This window comes from Micropterus salmoides, unplaced genomic scaffold, assembly GCF_014851395.1.
Source record: "Micropterus salmoides isolate LMB-PRFRI ecotype aquatic unplaced genomic scaffold, ASM1485139v1 Ms_hic_scaffold_14, whole genome shotgun sequence".
In the NCBI taxonomy this organism is placed as follows: Eukaryota; Metazoa; Chordata; class Actinopteri; order Centrarchiformes; family Centrarchidae; genus Micropterus; species Micropterus salmoides.
The window spans coordinates 7689823-7709809 of NW_024040485.1; the positions used below are offsets into that span (position 1 = coordinate 7689823).

The window sequence follows — 19987 nt, forward strand, 5'->3', positions numbered from 1 at the left end:
ACAACGACATAATCATAAACATACCGCTCTTTATATATCTAATATCAAAATTTACTCAACTAGGCCAGGCATTGGAGCTTATGAATTGTGTCTTTGACGATATGTTCCTCCCTGAATGTTTATACTGTAAACAAGAAAACCTACATTGACAGGATTTATTGGGACACTCCTTTTGTGATTTAAAATTTGTGTGTCAAGCTTTAAGTCACCAAAGCAGTTGATGGGATTTTTTTTGCTTCGCAGATAATAAATAATAGTACAGTAGTAAAGATTGTGTAACAGGAACCTTTATTCTGTGCACATTCTAGGAGAGAATTTTATTTTATTTTTTTCCCCCCATTCACATGCCTACAAGGTTTGTGAAACGCAGAACTCACCGGCCATCTAACTCTCAGTGGATCTTCTAAAATATTCAAACACTTCCCAATTATGTGGCACCCTGGTGGCTATGAACAGTAACGTGCCTGGTCCGTGTCTTGCTGAGGACCTTTGCTGCATGACACTCACCATCTCACTCTGTCTCCCCTCATTTCCTCTTGTCTCTTCACTGTCTATATCTAATTGAGGCCCCCAAAAATAATTTTGATAGGAAAAAGGAACAACACAGGAATTCACACAGGCATTCTCTCTCCTCATGTTGGGGATGAGAGTCTGATCTAGATGATCTGTCCTCTGCACTGCAGCAGGATGGCATTGGAGTGTTCCCTGGGCCTGAGGACCCCATCACTTAAGTAGAAGTGAGTTTGGAGGGCCCTCGAGAGCCGATAGGCGTTTTCTTCGTCATCCTGTTCTCCCTGGGCGGGAGGAAAGTCTTCAGATTGGAAGCCTCTCTCTTTGAGGGGGTCCACGTCTGTGGGGCCCACACCATCGTCCTGCTTGGCCTTCAGGGGAACCAGGGAAGAGGGCAGACCTGAGTCCTGGTATAGACAGTATAATAACAAGATTACCATTTCTCTGATAGAAAAACGGCCAATATTTTTGCTGGATCTAGATTCACTAAAAAGGTCACTGAGGATTTCATATGGGCCGGAAAAAACCTTTTCCAAAAATCCAAATCAGGTAACGCGGTGTTGTGTTCAAGATGGGAATGCTTTGATTAAACAATACATTCCCCAACTTTGCTCAAGATTTTGCAAAAGCCTATAAAAAGTACTGTATGTCTGCTTATGTTAGGTGGACGTGCAAATAAATGAATCCAGCCTGAAAACTGAAGACAACAGGTATAAAAACAAAGTACTGTTCCAAACAATCAACAGCAATGGAGCACGTGACACCATACAACATCTACCACACTATTTAAGGTGGTGAGAAAGTTTTGCAACAGGTTGGTCAATAAAACAACACTAGTTCTGCTTAAAGAAAGAAAGGAAGTTCTATTTTTTAATACATTTTGGCAGCGTTGAATGCAACCCTGTAGAGTGAAGACATCCTGTAATAAGTGGCTTTACTGAATGAGTGTTTAAGGTAGCCAACCAGGACCGCATCGGGTTGTAATGTAGTCACTGGGGTTGGTCCACAAAGTTGTTTTTGTTTACAGTCCTGTTAGTACATTTTATCTCTTAGTACATAAATGAGAGACAATATGATTATTCGTAAGGAAACAGAACTCCCCCACACAAACATCTTTTTACAATGAAACTATTGTGGATGGCAGATGTCTGTAGCAATCATGTGTGTTTGCATTGTTTGTTGTCCTTTGCTCTGTCTCCATGACTATCTGACAATGACGATGCCAAGTCAGCATTAAATATAAACACGATACCACAAGACGCCTACAAACGAAACTAAATGCAACTGAACCTAATCTCTCACATGCTGACACATACCAGTGACATGTTGCTGGTCTTCAGGTCTGACTCCACCCCCTTCTTGCGCTCTTCCTTCTCTCCACCATTGAGCCAGACAATGGGGCGTCCCAGATCATCCACGTCTCCTGGAGGGCCCCACTTGCTGCCCAGAGTGGAGTGGCTGTAGGGGAGTTGGTCCTGCGGTGAAAAGTGGTGACTGATAAATTTGACCATTTTCATTTAAAACGGGAATATTGCGCATTTACCCAGGATGTTTATTACTGTCCAGTAAATTTCTAGCTTTTAATGGGACTTCTTTAGATTAATCAATTTTTTGTATTTTCTCTAAATTATCAGAAAATAGTTCAATATGCCTATCACAGTTTCCAAAACCTCAACATCTTCACATTGTCTCTTTTTGTTTGATTGACATTCTAAAACCAAAAGCTATTCATTTTAAATTATAATGTAAATGTTTAATCACATAAAAGAGCTTCACATTTCAGAATCCACAAATTTTTGTCAATTATTTTGCTGTTTTTCAAATAATGCAAAGGTTCCCAAACTATTTCTGCCATGAATTCCTTTGGAAGCCAAACCCACATCAAGCCTCCTCTACCTCACCCACTCTGATGCTAAATCCATTGTGCTTTTGTACACACACACAAAAAAGACACGAGGCTCTCCCGCTACATTGACATTGAACTCAGTTCTTCATATTTTGGATTTGACGCACGTAATTGCTTGGTGAGCATCAAGTGTTTTTCAGCATAAGAGCACTCATTCTTTTATTGAAACCTAATATATCAAACTCTTATAACTTGTCTTCCACTGGCCCCAGGGAGGAACTCACCAGAGACATCTGGCTGCTTCTAATTCTGCTGTTTACTCTGAGCAGGGAGTAATTGTCAGCCTGGAAAAACAGAGAAAGTGAAAAAAAAAAAAAAAAAATTGTGAACATGAATACAAAAGCCAAATAAAATGAATCACCCAGAAGGGGATACTAATAATAAGTGTCTTTGAACAGGTCATGCTATATATTTGAAGCTGCAGCAGCCTGTAATCAGCCGCGACAGCAGACATGACTTGCCAGCGGCTCTACCCAGCTACGCCCGGCCAGGACGGGTGTGCCGACCTGGTTTCTCTGCACCCGCAGGTTATTGTTCTCAGCGGGAGTGTGTGTGTACCTGCACTCTGGGGTCTGTGCTGAAAGAGTCCAGTCTCCTGAAGGACGAATTTCTGGAGAAACTGTTAATTTCCTCCCTGGGAAAAAAAGACAGCACATTTGGAGGATTTTACTGAACAACTGTGTGTCTGTAAATGTTATTTTTGAAACCAAGTTATTGTCTGTAAACAGTTTAAACAGCAGCTTACAATTAAAACATTCACAGTCGCGCTGGCATCATGGTTGGGGCCATAAATAAAAGGCTTTTACAGTTTCTCACTACATGACTTTGTCAATAAAAATGTGGGTCAGCTTACGTTTTTTCGCTGAGCTCCATCTGAAGCCTTTTGTTTTTGCGTCGATGGTGGCGGTTCACCAGCAGGACGACAATGACCAGGACCAGGACCAAAGCTCCCGCTGAAGCACCAATGATGATCAGCAGCTGGTTGTCAACAGGAGAGACACCTTTGCGTTGGGATGCCTCTGGAAGAAAGATGAGGAATCTGATGAATGTCTCTCACACAAAACACATTCATACAGCAACAAAACTACAGTGACATTGCAGCAATGCAAAATATTTTGATCCTGATTGAGTTCAATAGTATATATTCATGCCTTCTATCCATCACAAGGGGGCAGCAAATTTGCACAATTACTCCAAATCAAAAGGAGAACTGTTTAAAACTCACTAAAACACACAACTCACATTCTAAGCATAAGTCTTCTTATTTCCTCTTTCTAAAATACCAACAAAGCATGTAGTAGCAAGACAGTTTTAATCCTGTGTGATCTTAACCACCATCAAAGCTGAAATTCTTTGCACTTACCCGTTATTGTCAACATATACTCTGTTTTTCCTACTCCCACATTGTTCTTGACCACACACTCATAGACCCCACTGTCATTCATGCGAAGGGCCCGTCCAAAAACAAGTTTTTCTCCAACCACAGACACCCCGTCTGGCAAAGCCCCTCCTCTCCTGTGGATAATCAGAGGGAAATGTCTCCATTAATTGACAATGATGTATCACAGAGGTGAACCCATAGATAAAGCATAAATAAACCTATGACTGACTGCTTGAAACAACAGCTCCGACTAATTCTGTGTGACAAATATCTAATGGTATCTAATATTTAAAAAAACAGCATGAAATTTAGCATCTAATTTCCATCAAGGAAGTCTTTCAGCTAAAATAAACACGACACAGGATCAGGTTCACCGCAGAGTGTAACCACCAATTCACATTCGCCTGAACCAAAACCTGTTGGGCTTACAACTGGCGCCCATTGATCTGAATAGACCAAATAAACACTAGGTTTGAGAGTCCATCACTGTGCAGCTGAGGCCATCACGGGCCACATAATGGAGAGCCAGTTTCTGATCAGGTCCGCTGAGAGGGGTCATGTTGCCCCTGGTTTCACTGTGCTGCAGCAGCTATTTAAACTGCTGATTTACCACCCAGACTAGAGCCGGCTCAGATTTCTTTTCTCAAACCCCACCTAGCTTCTGTAACCGGTCCTTTATACAGAGTCACAGGTGGAGATTTCCTCTGACACAGAGTAGATGGTTGAAAATGATACAGATAAGGGGAGAAACCTCCCTTTAGCAGCCAAAATGATTAATGAACAAATCTAGTCAATGCAATGACATGCATGTTGGCCTGTTTTGTTACTTTTGGATAGAACTGTTTCCCCCTTGTTTCCATTCTTTTATGCTAAGCTAAGCTAAGCAGCTGCTGGCTGTCGCTTCATCTTTAAAATTTAAAACAAGCTTCTCGTCGCTTGTCCACAAAACATGTACTGATGAACGCGCCGAAGGGTCTGCAGGGTTGAAAAGGTTTAATCCAGAACAATCTTAATATTTCAAGACTGTCTCATCGCCTAAATATTTTTCACTCAGCACACAACATTCGATCATTGTGTGTTCAGTCGTAGCTGTAATGGCTGGTGCAGTGTCTCTAATTAAAGAAGAGACCCTGTGTTTTACCCAGCATTAGAGTGATATTTAAAGCATGGCACTATGATTAAGTGCTTAGCATGTGTCTCCTGCTCTTCCTTGTGTCGCTTACTCCCTCCCTTGTGTGAAAATATCTCCCTCGCTCTTTTTCTAACTTCAGTTTGCGCAACAAGACACCATCGCTTTTATTCCCTGATGAATTGAGCGAGGAGAGATGGGCACCCCTGCTTTAGATTCAAGCACACTTCTTCGTTGCTCATTGGTGTAGTTCATGTGTATGCATGTTGGCAGTGGCTTATGTGCGTTATGAGTCAGATTCCAGTGTCATGTAAAGAGCAACGCAGACTGCATTACAGTGCGGCAAATTAACATGGAATTGTCAGATTCTTGCTGGCAGCCAGACAGAGTTAAATTGCAGATATATTTATGAGCAGCAGACAGGTTGATGACAGTACCACATCCAGGTGATGTTCTGAGGTTTGGGGTATCCTCCGCTGCCGCAGACCAGCTCAGCGTTCTCCAAACCCACAAACCAGTCTCTTGTAGCGGCGGAGATGGTGGCATCTGGGGGGTCTGACACAGAAACACAGACATTAGCATGCAGTCACAAAAAATATTCACCCATGTACAGCATGGTAGTGCAAAGAGATAATAACCATGTATGTTACAAATCTTTTGTGCAAACTACAAACACAACAGATAAGGCTTTTTTTTTTTTGTCTTTATCCAGATGAAGATTCCTCAGAATCAACACTGTCATTTCCACACTACTAAACATTCTCACACTGATAAAGTCTGCTTAGGTGGGACAAAGATATTGTTCTGCGATAGGCTTGGCTTCATCCCAAGTCAAGTCAAAGTGATGAGATAAACTTGTATTCATTACTTCACCCTTCATTACTTATAAAAGCGAACTGATTGGAGGTATCCTGGTATAGTATCAATCAAAGCTTTTAGTAAGGACACATACCCGGTCCACAATATTATATAAACCTATTTACATTTGGTTCCACATACTGGAAAAGAACCTGACTGAACTTGAAATGATACTGTTTGCAGAATCCGATAACCTGCACATGCATCTGTACATGAGATTGTGCAGCACAGCAGAGCAGGTCCACACGCCAACACTGACGAACATTTGGCTTGCGCTGCTGCATCGTGGCACCTTGAGCAGCAGCCTCATACCATCTTTATATGTTACGTTGAGTTTCTGCACACTGCTCTTTCTGTAGCACCACCACAAATTGGCAGTATTCATAGGTGTACAATATGCTCTAAAAAGGGTAGTCTTCATAGATACCTGAGCACACACTAAATTTAGGAACATATTCGCGTGTGCATACATCGTACAACACTGTCTGTAGATGTCCCTATCATCAGACATGTCATCAGTTATATAATGTCCCTAATATTTAGCCTCATCATGTACGTATGTTAATCCAGTGATACAATTATATATAATCTCTAAGTCGAATGTTTTGCATGTTGTTGAATCTTTAATGTGAATGTGACAATCCGTGGTTTTAGTATCTGAGAGCTTTCTGCTGGTGTGAACTGCCAAACTGATCTCTTCCGCTTGTTCAGACAATGTGACTGACTGTCGTATTGATTCAAGTACTCTACGTCTGTAGTCAGGAGAATTTTAATTTGATTTGCTGCGCAATTATTTTTCTAAAATATATTTTTAATCTTTGGAGGAGAATATCAAGTCATTCCAAGACAAAAGGTTTGTGTGAAGTCGAGTTGCAGGTGTGGTTGCAAAGTCTGACTTTTGTCAAGTCTAAAGTCATTGGATTCAAGTCTAGAATCGTACTTGAGTCCACTCCTCTGGACGTCCTTGAGCTGTTCATTACACTGGACAAAGAGCAATTGTTTCGCACTGAGATAACTGAAGTTTAGGTGTCCTCTCTGTGACTGCGCCAACAGTGATAGTGGAGGACATAGTATTACTCATCCACTTTCCCAGCAAGGGATCCAACCTGCCAACATTGTCTAATGTTTAGTCTAATGTCACCCATTTATTTTCACAATGCTTTACAAAAACATCTGTAGCAGGGCAGCTAGAGGGGGAAAATGTCATTGGTTAAATTAGCCATTAGCTGGAGGAGCAAAAAAAAAAAAGGCTCTGAGCCCAGTGGAAAGGGCTGAACTGATTATATAGTATGCTGTGTCCCGATTCCATAATACATACAAATTCTAAGCAGATTTAAACAATGTAGTGTGTCCATACTGGTAAGTAACACTCAAAAGGTCAGTGTGCATAGTAAAAATGCTTGATTTTTGAGTGTGCTCTTGATGCAAACTATTGTCCCAAAATATCACACACAGAAGAAAAGGAGAAGTAAATTGTGGATCTCTAGAAAGATCTCAAAAAAACATATTGAAATATTTGGAATACTACCTAAGAAGATGGGTCTTTGGTTCCTCCTAATGATCAACCAATAAGATTGTTTCTGCACTTAGAAAAGCTCTACCATCAAAAAAATATGAAATTTACTAAAACTCCAGTCTAGTTTACTTCTGCTCCCTTGTTAGTCTCTTTTGGCCTCAAAACACATTATCATTATCAGCTGTACTCACACTGAACCACCAGGCGATTTGAGATCCTGCGCGGCTGCTCCAGGCTGGGATGCCACACCAAACAGTCCAGCTTTTTCCCGTTCATGCTGCGCAGGGGGTGCAGGGAGTAGAAGCTGGACACGGACCCGCCCTCGCTTGTACGGTTCTGGGACTGGCCTGGCAGGTCGGTGTCCCAGGAGAGACGGGGCAGCGGGCGGCCCACGGCTCGACAGGAGGCGGCCACACGGTACGACTGGCCTTCCACCAGGGACACAGGCTCCAGGGAGGCAATGGGTGAAACTAATAGACGAGGAGGAGGAACAAGGAGAGTTTAGGATTTCAAATGCTTTGTGGCATTGAAGACTTTGAAGAATGTGTTTTGCTCATTCTTACTTCACTTGGATGTTTGAGCTTCACTGTGCAGAATAATGTAGAGATTGACACTTGACACTGAAGGAGGACCTTAAATCGGAGTTTAACACGAGAACGTACGAGCATGATTTTGAGATCACAACTAGTTTGGAAGCAAACACTGTATGGACTATACAGTGAAGTAGGAGACAAACACACAGAAGTTTTACTTTTAAAAGAATACTGACATGAGCTGACATCGCGCCCTGCTGACATTGGGCGAAAGGTGGGGCAGACCCTGGACAGGTTGCCAGTCCATCGCAGGGCCGCACAGACAACCAACCACTCACTAAGGACAATTTAGGGTCACCACCGGAAAAAGCCGGAGCACCGTGCCGCCCCAGTGGTCAACATAAAATACAGAATTTGTTTTAATGACTTGAATATAGACACATGCGGTATGGTGTACATAATTTCCCATTTCTTACATTACTTTTATCTTTGGTTACTTTCCTTTATTTAATTTGTCTGTTTTTATTTAATGTAGTCGTGAAAAGTTAAATTTCTGACTTTCTTGTGTATAGCAAGTAGTAGCTTCTGGTTTGTGCAAAACCCTTTACAGGCAAACCAATTTGCTTCTTCACTTTTTTGTTTAATAATGTACTTTTGTTTTGTGTTGTTTTACTCTTAGAAAGCTGTGTTTTGTGTATTCTGCTTGTTAAAACACAATAAAACAGTATTAGTATTAAAAATGAGTAATGTGTAGAATACATTCCCTACAATTATCCATTGTTATTGCCTAAAGAATTAATTAATACTTCCCAAAGCCTGCTCAAAGTTAATTTGTCTTCATTTAAAATGACCTAATGGCTGTAATATCAATCCAGTAAAACCAGGACTTCACTAAATGTTTACGTATGTGTAGTGATCGTCATTGTCACGGACAAGTCTGAGCAACAAGCTCTTCAAGATCTTGTTGCAGAAAGATTCAGGTAAGAATACCATTACAAAAAAAAGATCCCTAAATACATATAAAACACAGAAGATCACGATAAAGAAAACAAAGTTTCACCAGGATCTTACTTAGCCATCCACGACGGATGGTGGAGAGCAACAGTGAAACTGTCAACTCCAGTCATGCACATTAAGTCCAGACATCATAAAGTCCATCATAATTGTGGACAAATGTCACCACATTTTCACATTGATCCATTTCTTTTACCCTCTGTTACCAACTGGTTTAACAACGTTGTAATTCACATCCCAGCCATGACAGCCTTCACTGTAGTAAACAAACCAGTGCCTGGTAATTCTTTCCACTGGTGCTTGGATTATTAAGGCAGAAGACAAAACCAGTAGTTAGCATTAGCAGAAATAGCCATTATGGATTAACACACAAAGAAAAGGGCACCACCTGTAGAGGCTTCATAAACAGAAACTCCAAAAAACATGACATCACAGTCCCGCCCACAGTGTTTGATAGACAAGCGATGTCTGTGAAGAGATTTCCAGCAGGGAAAATATCCTCAGAGTGCAAAACAGCCCACATGGAGAAACTATTTCATCATTTAGAGATGACAGTGACCCAGCGACAAATAAAACCACACAAAATAAACCCAGATGCATTAAAAACACCATAGAAATCAACACAGCGATAGAGACTGACATTCTGTACAGAGAAATGGGAGGAAAAACATTTATCCAGATGTTTTTTAGATCTATAACATAACAGAATCAAAGTAGAAGGTAGTCATATCAAGGCGGGTTAAGCTTAAATTTTTAAATCAGCATGTGGACATTAAAAATGTAGGATTCTCCCGCATGCTAATTCAGCATTTTGTGGTTGAATGTTCACTGTTTAAAGGGTCGAGGGAATTCAGTGCTGGAGGTTGTCAGTTACTAGTGTGTGTATTTCTGTTGGTTTGCCGGATCCGCGGCGTGTTAGGACAAGCTCACGACTGAGCTGTCACCCCTCATCACTGGCAGCTGAATGATAAAGTCATTAAGGAGAGATAGCATCGCTGTAGGCTTGTCTGTCAACAAGGTTACGATAAAAAAAAAAACTGCTTTCCCACAGCTGCGATTAAAGTTGCAGTGAAACCATGACACAATTGCAATCCACCCAGTAAGTGATGAAGAAGGAGAGCCAAATTATTCTGTCATGTGACCAAGTGACGGTAACTCCACTGCAGAAACAGCATATTTCTACACGTTTCATCTGGCATTGAGTTAAATGTTGTTCAGTAATCCACTTAGTAACTTAGTTCAAGAGTTAGGTAGGCACTGGAAACAGCTGCGATTTAAAGACTGTAAATTCCAGGCGTTACAAGTGCTTGGTGGAAATTGCTTGACGTCGAGTTTGATCCATATATTTCATTCATGTTTGCACTTTACTGTTATTTTAGTTTTTAAATCAAACTTTGTATTTTTCACTTTGTATTAAGCCGTGACAAGCGATAATGTTAAAATATAAACTATTACAAAATTATATTCACCTTTTGCTTTTCAACCACTGAAACACGTTGACAAAGCTGCTGAATTTCCCCTTGCTGGCAGTGCTTTCTCTTCTATGAAGATGATTATGGTTTAAACATCATTACAGCAGCTCTGATAGGATTAGGAAGGTCTGGGAGAGAGGAAAGAAAAATAGAGAGGAGGAGGATGAGTCTTACGCCAAACGGTGAGTGCGATGTGCCTCTCAAAGTTTCCATTGGGGAAGCTGGAGATTTGGCAGATGTAGATGCCCTCGTCTGACTCCTCTGTGCTGGGGATGAGCAGAGCCGAGTTCTCTGTGGGGTTCGTGTTCTCAAACTTCACCCGGCCGGAGTAACGCCCGAACTCTGTCATAAAAAATGTAGACTTCAGCTCAGGCCAGATATACATCCATCATCCTTTACAAGATATGTTCTCACTGACCAATGACATCTCAACCCCACAATCCAGGCCCAAAACTACAGTCTCCTGCTATGACCTCATTTCAAATCACACTGTAGTGCAGTGTTGCCAGTCACTGAGCTATGACCGAAAATAATAGAAAAAAGGGTTAAACCTAGTTGTAATAATAAATACAGTCACTGCATTATTATTTTGTTTGTTTTATATTTTTTGGTCATTTTTGTATCTATTGGATTGGACAGTAGACAGAAGTTTGAAATGAGGGAGGGCAAAATAGCACCCCTCAGTCACTGTATGTTGAGCTGAGCTTTTCAATCAGTGGCCTGTCAATCTCCATCATACTACCCAGATGAGAGAACGGGTCAATTTAGTATAGCCTAAGGCCCAATCCCAATGTCCCCCCTAAGCCCTAAGGTTTAAGTGGAAAGTGATTGAGTGCAAAAGGCTCCAAGGGCTCAAAATGCTGTTAACAGGTACGGGACAGCACTTTACATTATCTTGACGACGCTGAAACATGTTGCACACTTTTTAATTTATGTTTTTGCCTGATTTTTTAGGTATTGCAGGCTCTTGTCCTACAGAGTGGAGGAGAGGTAAATGTCAATCCACGTTTGTCAATAATCAATGCAATATTGTTGGACAAAACAGCATCGTTAGGCAAAAACTAAAATAAACAGTTGAATAAACTAAGTGTGTAATAAGGTGATTGCATTCCTCTGACTTCATGTGTTCCATCTACCATCTTAAATCTATGTCAAGAAAGATTCTAACAATTTTCACATCAGCATTGTTGTCCATGCAAGTTTGTTTACCGTTCTTCTCTTATAAGGCAGATTTGCCGTGATATTTCTCTCGCTTCCGGGTGTCCCCTGGTAACCCTTGTGTTTCAAGTCACAATGCTATGAACTGTGGGCAGTTCCCTCAGGCAAAGTCTGCAGAAATGCGGACTTACAAAAAGGGCTCAAAATGTCCGTGAGAGAGCCCTCATGCACTTGACGATTTGACAGTGGGACAGCCCTGAGCCCTCACGGATTTACCGAGAACGCGCCTCAAAGTCTGTGAGTCTGTGAGTGTGGACATTGGGATTGGGCCCAACTTTCTGTAGGTGGAAACAAATAGCAATTCAAATCATAGCAACCCTCCCCAAAGAATATTTACCTGCACAATTAAATAAAAAGAAGATATGACTTAAGCAGGCAATCCAAGAGAAATCAACTGATACAGGGTAGATACACCTTGGACTTAATTCAGTGATTTGTGACATACACCAATATGTGAAATTATCAGTGAAACTCTGTTTGTCTTGAGCTTATTTTAATGTAATAGAAGTCAAACCTGATTTGTCATCATCCACAGAATGACTGCTATATGATTTTGGTGTGCTATACAATTCTAAATAACTGTAATATCAAGTTCAGGATAGTAACGCTCCTGGTCTGCTGTTGGCAATTTAGCACTATATACACTCTGACTGCAGTAGCCAGCCAGCTGACAATGCTAATTACAGTGTCACTGCTGAGAAGGATAAAATTTAGGCGGCCAGAATCTGTTCAAATGTTTGATCCTAAACAGCAAAAACTAAAAGTTAAAAACTCAAAATTTCTGATAAATAAAGTTTAATACATAGACAGTATAAACAAGTATAAACAAATGCTCTAAGAAGACTCCCAGTACAATAGCAGTCCACTGCAAGCATTCACAATACCAAGGTCCTGAAATGGGAATATCTATATGAAATGTAGAAATCATAAATGTTAGTAGTAACACCTGCTTTTCCTCATCCTGCAACAAGTCAGAATGTCTGCTGTTTAATCAGGTCAAGAGTGCACATGATTACGAAAAACTAGCCTACCCTAACTAAGGTTACTTTGTTGAATACTTTGACAATAACAATTTCCTTAAAATATTTCTAAATATGATTTGGATGATAAGCATAGCATTAAAAAAGGTACAATATGTCTTTTCCTGGCCACATGCTCCAAACAAATAGGAGGCAGCATTTCACCCCCTTCAGCCAGGCTACACTCTAATGCTGCTTTCCAGACAACTCGGAAGTCAAAATTTACTGGCCTCCTACTCCTACAAAATGTACAATGAAACGCCTCTGAAAGTAAACTCGGGGAATATCCATTTACCCCGACTTCATGAAGAGACAGTTGTCTGACATCACACAACAATGGCAGCATCCATAGAAGCGCACATTGTAAATGGTAAACCATCAACTAAAAAGGCAACGTAAAGTATGTTTGCCTGTATTTAATAAAAATAATACATACTTTCATATAGTACAACTTGTTTTACGTGTAAACTAAAATATGTCACCAGTGTTATTAGGTGCAGAGGGAACACAGTTAACTGTTTTCCGTTTGGTGTCATGCACCTACAGTACTTGCACGCTTTTAACTGGATATTTGCATATCTAACTTTCACTGGAAGGCAGCATCCGCTAAGCTTTTTATTTGTTCCGGGATTAGCGGGGGTTGCTCCTTATACAACGCTGAAATTAAATGGACCATCGCCTTGTGTACTGATCTGCGGGGAGGGCCTCCTATTGGTCACTTTGTTTAGACACAACTGACAAATATGTGGAATAAGTAAGTAATTTAAAAAAAAAAATACAACAACAAACAGCAGTTTTTATTTCCAATAATTGTAGTGGATGGGAATATTTTGATCATTTTGTGGAATGCCCCGCATGCATTTTGATCATGGGGTTCGAGGGAGCTGTAACTGCAGAAGAACAGAGGTTTGTGACAACAGAGGGGACTGGCAAGCATCGGAGGAGGGAGAGAGGGCAGCTTGTACAGCAGCATCCATTTACAAGCCCTCAGGGTAGCCTTACATATTTGTCCTGTCATGTTGGACTGACGGCAGACTGGATACTAGCGAGACTCACTATCGCATCTCGAGCCACATGTGCTGTAACAAGTCAGGAGGGCCAGGGCTAGCTGGTTAGCATGCTAACTTTAGTAGATCTCTCTGCAACACAATACATTAGACGCTTTTGACATAACATAAGAGCTGTTACTTCTTCTCATTCTGTTCACCATCTTAGTCAGTTGTTTAATGTTTTAAACTAAAATTCTGGCCAAATCTTACAAATTGTACCTTTAAGGTATCTAGATCTTGATCATATCTGAGGTCTAACAATTCCTAAACAAAAGCCTGATCTGGACAGACCCTGCAAGTGTACTTGCAAAACAAGAATGCTTGCACTGGACCTCATGTCTAAACAGTGCAGGACCTGTAACTGTAGAAAATGCTCTATAAAACAGTCTGGGAATAACTCTCTTCACAATGCTCATTCACTGTTCACCCCTCGCTGCAGCCTACCTGTGTGGCCGTCCGTGAAGTGTGCAGTGATCATCTGCTCCTTGCTGCCATCCGGGAGCTCCTTGTGCCAGGTGACTTGCACCACCTTCTCCTCCCCCTCTGCCTGGTAGTGACAGGGGAGCCTAGTCTGACTTTCTGCCAGGGAGCGCAGGGAGGTGACGGGCTGAGTAGGCTCCACGAAGCCACCCTGCACACACACCGCTGAGGAGAGAGGAAATGAAAGAGGATTTCATCCAATAAAGTTAAGGGATTATAAGACATAAGTGGAGAGTGCTGTAAAGTGTTTTAACAACGAGTCAATCTATTGTTAGAAAAATAACTGAAGCGATTTATGATAATGAATTGCCTGTCAATAATCAAAACTGAGTGACAATAGTGGAAAACATTTATTATAGCTGTGGTTCAGTGGATAGTCATCTGTTTATGCAGTATTTCATGGCTTGTAAACATGCAAAGATTATGAACATTAGTGCTGACAAATCGATCATAAACCGATCACACAGAGAACGTATTGGTTCATTATCATTTATGCAGCAACAACACAACAGTGCTTTGAGCTGCTAAAGTCAGCATAATAACATGCTCACAATAACAACGTTAACATGCTGATGTTAAGCAGGAATAATTTTTACCATTTTTACCGTTTTAGCATTCTAACACTAGCTAATTAGCACTAAACACAAAGTGCAGATGAGGCTGATTAGTTTTGCAAGTACCAAGTCACAAATAAAGTACTGTAAACCTGATGGTGGGGCTAGATGTAAAGTCAGGGTATCATCAAAGTTATTACAATTCCCCTCTGAGGGCGGCGTGAATTTCTGTACAACATTTCATCACAATCAATCCAATAGTTGTCGAGACTTAAAGACAAAAAATGTCAACTTGCTGTTGACGCTAAAGTCAGAGTCATCATCAAAGTCATTAGTATTCATCATCTGACGAATGTACAAAATGTCACGGTGATTCCTCCAATAGATTTCAATCTGGACCAGATTGCCGTGTACCGACAGACAGCCATTATCATCCCTAGAGTTACACTGCTAGCATGGCTAACAACCCCAAACATATGCATGTTCCAGCTTCTCAAATGTGAAGATTTGTTACTTTTCTCTGTTGTGTATCACTGTGAGATCAACATATTTGGGTTTTGTACTGGTGGTCAGAACTTTTGAAGAGCATGTTCCACTAATATCTGGCATTTCACCTACTTTAATGCAAATAATTCTTAATTGCAGCCCTAAGTCTTTTTTTCTACAGTGATACACTACGAGGAAGTTTCCTTCTAGACTACCATTGCAGACATACATACCCTAAACAAACTCTCCTTTATTTTACATTTCATTTACTCATTTCCTTGAACAGGCCATATATCCATTTTCTATGCACCTTTTCCTGTTAAAGAGCACAGGAGGGCTTGCTGTTATCCCATAATGCACTGGACAAGAGCTGGGTTATATTGGGTCATTAATATATATATACACACACACACACACACACACACACATACATACGACAAAAACATTAAAACTCAAATTGACATAGGCAGTGACCTAACCTGCTTGTCTGCTGGCATGCAGACACACAGAGAAGACATGCAAACACCACAAAGGAGGGGGTTTGAACACATGATCTTCATGCTGAGGCGACAGTGCTAACAATAGTGCTTTTATGTGTGTTAATTCTTTCTTCAAAAGCAAAAATGTCTCCCTGTTTGTGAACAGACAAAGACCTACCATGACACAGTGGAAAGTTTTAGCGTGATTTGATGGATTAGGTGCCCTTTTAGAGGTCTGTCCATATTGACTTGATATTTTGTTTTAGATTGCATTACATTTACTCATTTGGCAGACGTTTTTATCCAAAGCGACTTACAGTTAAGGAACAACATACAAGCATCAACAAAACATCAATACAGCAAGAGATCCACAAGTGACAATAGCAGCATTAAATACTAGAATGAACTGATAGCACGATTGGCATCAATGGGGTCAATATGTAGGGAAAGAAGTAAGAGTTAACAAATCATGCAATCAATACAAACAACTTGTAAGGAGATAGAAGAAGAAGAGCACGGGAAGCGCATGTTACAGGTTAGGGGTTAGAGGTGTTATAAGAGGAAGTGTCAGAATAGATGAGTTTTCAAGAGCTTCTTGAAGTTAGAGAGGGACGCCCCTGCTCTGATGGCATGTGGTAGCTCGTTCCACCATCGTGGTGTCACAGATGAGAACAGGGACAGAGATTGCTTTGTGTGTAGGGACGGCAGAGCCAGGCGGCGTTTGTAGAAGGATGTTTGTGTATGACAAGAAAATATTGCATCTAATATGTTATGAGATAAAAATGTTTCTATTTCTTTTTGTTATATTTTCATTTGTTTTCTATGGATCTTGACATACCAGAGTTTTTTTTCCCCAATTATGGATGTGGTAATTGCCTCAGGTATTTAAGATCTTTATTAAATTAACCCAAATAGCCACTTTAAGCAGCTTCAGTACTCTTGCTGTGTAGTCTCGTATCAGCGAGTCATCTAAAACTCCTGCATTAGAGCCAACTAATGACTAATACTGATGGTTCTTTTATCACACCTGGTTAAAAGTCTACATCTACGTCTACGTGGGACTGACACACAAACATGAGTAAAAAAGGGTGTGAGAGAGCAATGCATCAACAGCTCAAACAGGAAAAACCAAGCATTTGCCCTTTGATTTCTGTTGTGAACCCAAGTTTTTTGTTTTTTTTTAATCTGCGGTAACTGATTCACGAGCTCAATCAATGATTACACCGAACTCCCACATTCCCAAGCAGCCTGCGCAAGGACACATGGCCAACAAAGAACTACAGTGTGGATGACCTGATTGTGGAGTAGTGAGAGAAAGAGGCAGAGAGTTGCTAAAGAGCAACAGTAGATAAAGGTAAAGAAAGGGAAGACACAGAGGTAGACACAAGCGTAGGACTGACATTAGAGGAAGGCAAAGAGAAATGAAGGTGAGAGAGTGCGTCAATAGAGATAAACACCCAACTGAAGGAAAGAGTTAAACAGACACACAAACACACAATCTAGATAAACACAGGTTCACAAAGTTGCTATACGCGCTTTTCCTGTTCACTCGGGATGAGCGTAACTTCACACTTGTGGTTGCAGATTAAAGATAAAACAAAGGTCTAATATGTGCCTTTGCTCTTTTAATTAGAGCAGCACAGGGTTCCAGTATTGTGGAGGTGTTGAATTTAATCTCCAACTGAATAAGGAAACAAAAGCAGCACGCATCAGAATTAGTCACAAAAACAGGAAGACGCAGGTTGGGCAATAAGATCTGATTCATGTTTACTAAACGTAAGAATGTGACAGAGCCACATTTTGTTATGCCGCTTCTTTCTCCACACCTGCAGGTACAAACAGTATGTGGACACCCAAAAAAAAAAAATACACCCATGTCATTGTTGAACATCTAATTCTAGAACGATGGGTAGTGATCTTCTACGATAACAGCTTCCACTCTTCTGCAAAGACTTTCCATTCAGCCACAGCGGGCCGTGACCTTAGGCGCTAATGTCTGGCTCACAGTCGACTTTTCCCGTTCTCAAAGGTGTTGGATGGGGTTCAGGTCAGGGCTCTGTGCAGGCCAGTCATGTTCTTCCACACCAAACCATTTCTTTAAGGACATTGTGCACAGGAGTTGACACAGGTTTTGGTCACATGGTTGGAAGCACACTACAGTCTAATGTGCTTTAGCATTTACATTTCCCTTCACTGGAATTAAGGGGCCTAGATCAAACTATAGAAAACATCAACAGACTAATGTATCAGTAGTCATGGGTGTCCAGATACATTTGACCAAAGAGTGTATACTGTATTCATGAAAAAAAATCATCTCTAATTTCTAGTCATTTAGCTACAGAAGAAGGAAAAATAGGCCACCAAACATAAAACATGAGACAGAAATGTAATGCTCCACCAAGATCAGGGGTGTCCACATACATCTGGCCATTTAGTGTAACTACAGACAAAAACTTTCAGGCAGTAACAATACAGAGACAAAGGCAGATTAAGACAGTAGGCACAGATCGATGAATACAAAAAAGGATCTAAAGTTGTATGCTACATTTCTGTATGGTGATATTATAGAAATATTGTACAGATATATCATTGTAGGATTTTATTCCTTTAAAAAAGTACCCAAAGGTGTCTATGGCCTCCTTCCACGTGCTTAGCTTATAGGAATATCATAGAGTCATTATAGCAACAGAATGGGAAACGTAAGTTGCCTTGAAGCACTTTAAGCTTATTATATATTTCCATAATTTATTTTTCTGTAAGTTAAAGCAGCATTTGTTTTGAAAGTTGCTAGCTTGCTTGCTATTAGCTCAAGTCCTTCCAAGATTCCAGGATTATAGAAATATTACAGGTTTATTAGCGACTCTATGGGCCTACTGCAACTCAATTTTAGGAATATTATGTCCCTTTTTTTTCTGATTTTCTTGCCAACTTTGGTACAGCAAAGTAAACTGTGATTTTTAGGACTAGCCCAGCTTTACAAAGTCAGCAACAAAAAGGACAGCAGGGGTCCCAGAATGATAATTCAGACAGTGAAGGTTCTATAAAACAGTTCATTGTCATGTAAATGAAGTAAAAGAAAACTCACCAACTAGTAAAAGCAGCGCCAGACAACCGGTCAACTCCATCTTAAGTCCAAAAATAAAAACTGGTCTGAATTAACTTCCTTTCTCGGCTGTTTTTTATTCAGCTTTCATTATCAATAAGTGCATTAAGTTCAGACAAGAAGCCCAGCGCGAGCAGCAGGTAGGTGTCCACAGCAGGTAGGCAGGTGCAGCAGCTGTTCCCTCTTCAAATCTCATATACCATGCTTAAAAAGGAGAAATCCTTCACCGGTGTGCACTCACACGAGTTGAATATTGTTCAATGCAAGTTGTAAACTGCATAAACGTCATTTCGAGTGCAGGCCAAATTCATCAGCGGCCCCTTGCACAACAACTTGGCAGATTAAATGCAAACAGAAACACTTTAAAGTGTGTTTGAGTCAACACAGAAAAGACAAATGAAAGCGGTCCCTGTCCCGTATGTCACGCACAGGGAGAAATACCTACTAGAGCAGGTTTGAGCCTCTACACCTGTCTGCAACGGCTCCGCCCACTGCAGAAGTCACGTGGTTTTGAGAAAGTCGGACACGGGGGAGATTGCAGTTTTGCACTGAAAGCAGGAATAGACATCCTGCTGCCTAACATTTTTAATTTAAACAAATGTTAACAATAATGAATCAGTCAACTTTATAGCACTTAAACACAAAGAAAAAAGAGAAAAAGAAAGGAAGTAGAAAATATAAGAAGAAAAAAAATTCAAACAAAAAGAAACAAAAATTAGAATAAAGACAATTTAAATTTTTAATGGTTTTGAGCCAACACACTCCTTCAGAGGCTTTAACAGAAAGATTGGTTAACACAGTTGAAGGCCAATGATTGGGCATTGCAGCTTCCTTCAACCTATTCTGAAAATACCATAATTACAAAATGAGAGCACATTAATGTTGTAACTACAGGTACTATAGATGCTTCATGTTAAATGAACTCTGACTTCAGCAGGCATGCTGGACATGGAGGGGAACTTGGAAGCCTATCTGTAGTAACAGTTGTTATTGTTTAGAAAAATAGGCACTGCTACTTGGTAGGCCAGTAGGGCCAGTAGGGCCTACTTAAAACATCTTATTGTTTTGCTTTGTACAAAAGTAGCTTTTGGTTATTAGATATCTAAATATCAAATCTCTACACACTAGACCTATATAAAATCCATACACAACATGTGGTAAGTAACAATTCTTCCATTAGCAAGCTGGAGGTGCGATTCCGTTTGGTCAAAGCAACCTGACTGTTTATCTGTGGGCGATGCTCCTGTTGTTTCAGCAGTTTATCTGTTGACTCAAGCTGA

The 19987-nt window shown here is 40.6% G+C and overlaps 1 protein-coding gene across 2 annotated transcripts; it reads right to left on the reverse strand.

Annotated features, from left to right (window-relative positions):
• Window positions 1-267: 267 nt before the first annotated feature.
• Window positions 268-19153, reverse strand: nectin4b (nectin cell adhesion molecule 4b). Of its 2 annotated transcripts, none has more exons than XM_038717423.1 (11): window positions 18690-19153; window positions 14050-14250; window positions 10494-10661; window positions 7492-7770; window positions 5364-5481; window positions 3780-3931; window positions 3270-3435; window positions 2975-3050; window positions 2641-2700; window positions 1827-1985; window positions 268-881 (listed from the first exon to the last, which is right to left on the reverse strand). In XM_038717423.1, the coding sequence occupies exons 1-11, from the start codon at window positions 18727-18729 to the stop codon at window positions 657-659; spliced, it is 1644 nt and encodes a 547-aa protein (XP_038573351.1). In that variant the 5' UTR covers window positions 18730-19153; the 3' UTR covers window positions 268-656. The 2 variants fall into 2 exon arrangements, with proteins under 2 accessions (XP_038573351.1, XP_038573350.1); XM_038717422.1 differs by having other exon boundaries at window positions 268-917.
• Window positions 19154-19987: the final 834 nt, after the last annotated feature.

Coding starts and splice junctions, on each gene's coding strand:
- nectin4b (XM_038717422.1), bottom strand. CDS start 18,729: ATGGAGTTGACCGGTTGTCTGGCGCTGCTTTTACTAGTTG. Junction 3,051..3,269: donor ATGGAGCTCAGCGAAAAAAC/GTAAGCTGACCC, acceptor TTTTTTTCCCAG/GGAGGAAATTAACAGTTTCT. Junction 1,986..2,640: donor GAAGCAGCCAGATGTCTCTG/GTGAGTTCCTCC, acceptor TTTTCACCGCAG/GACCAACTCCCCTACAGCCA.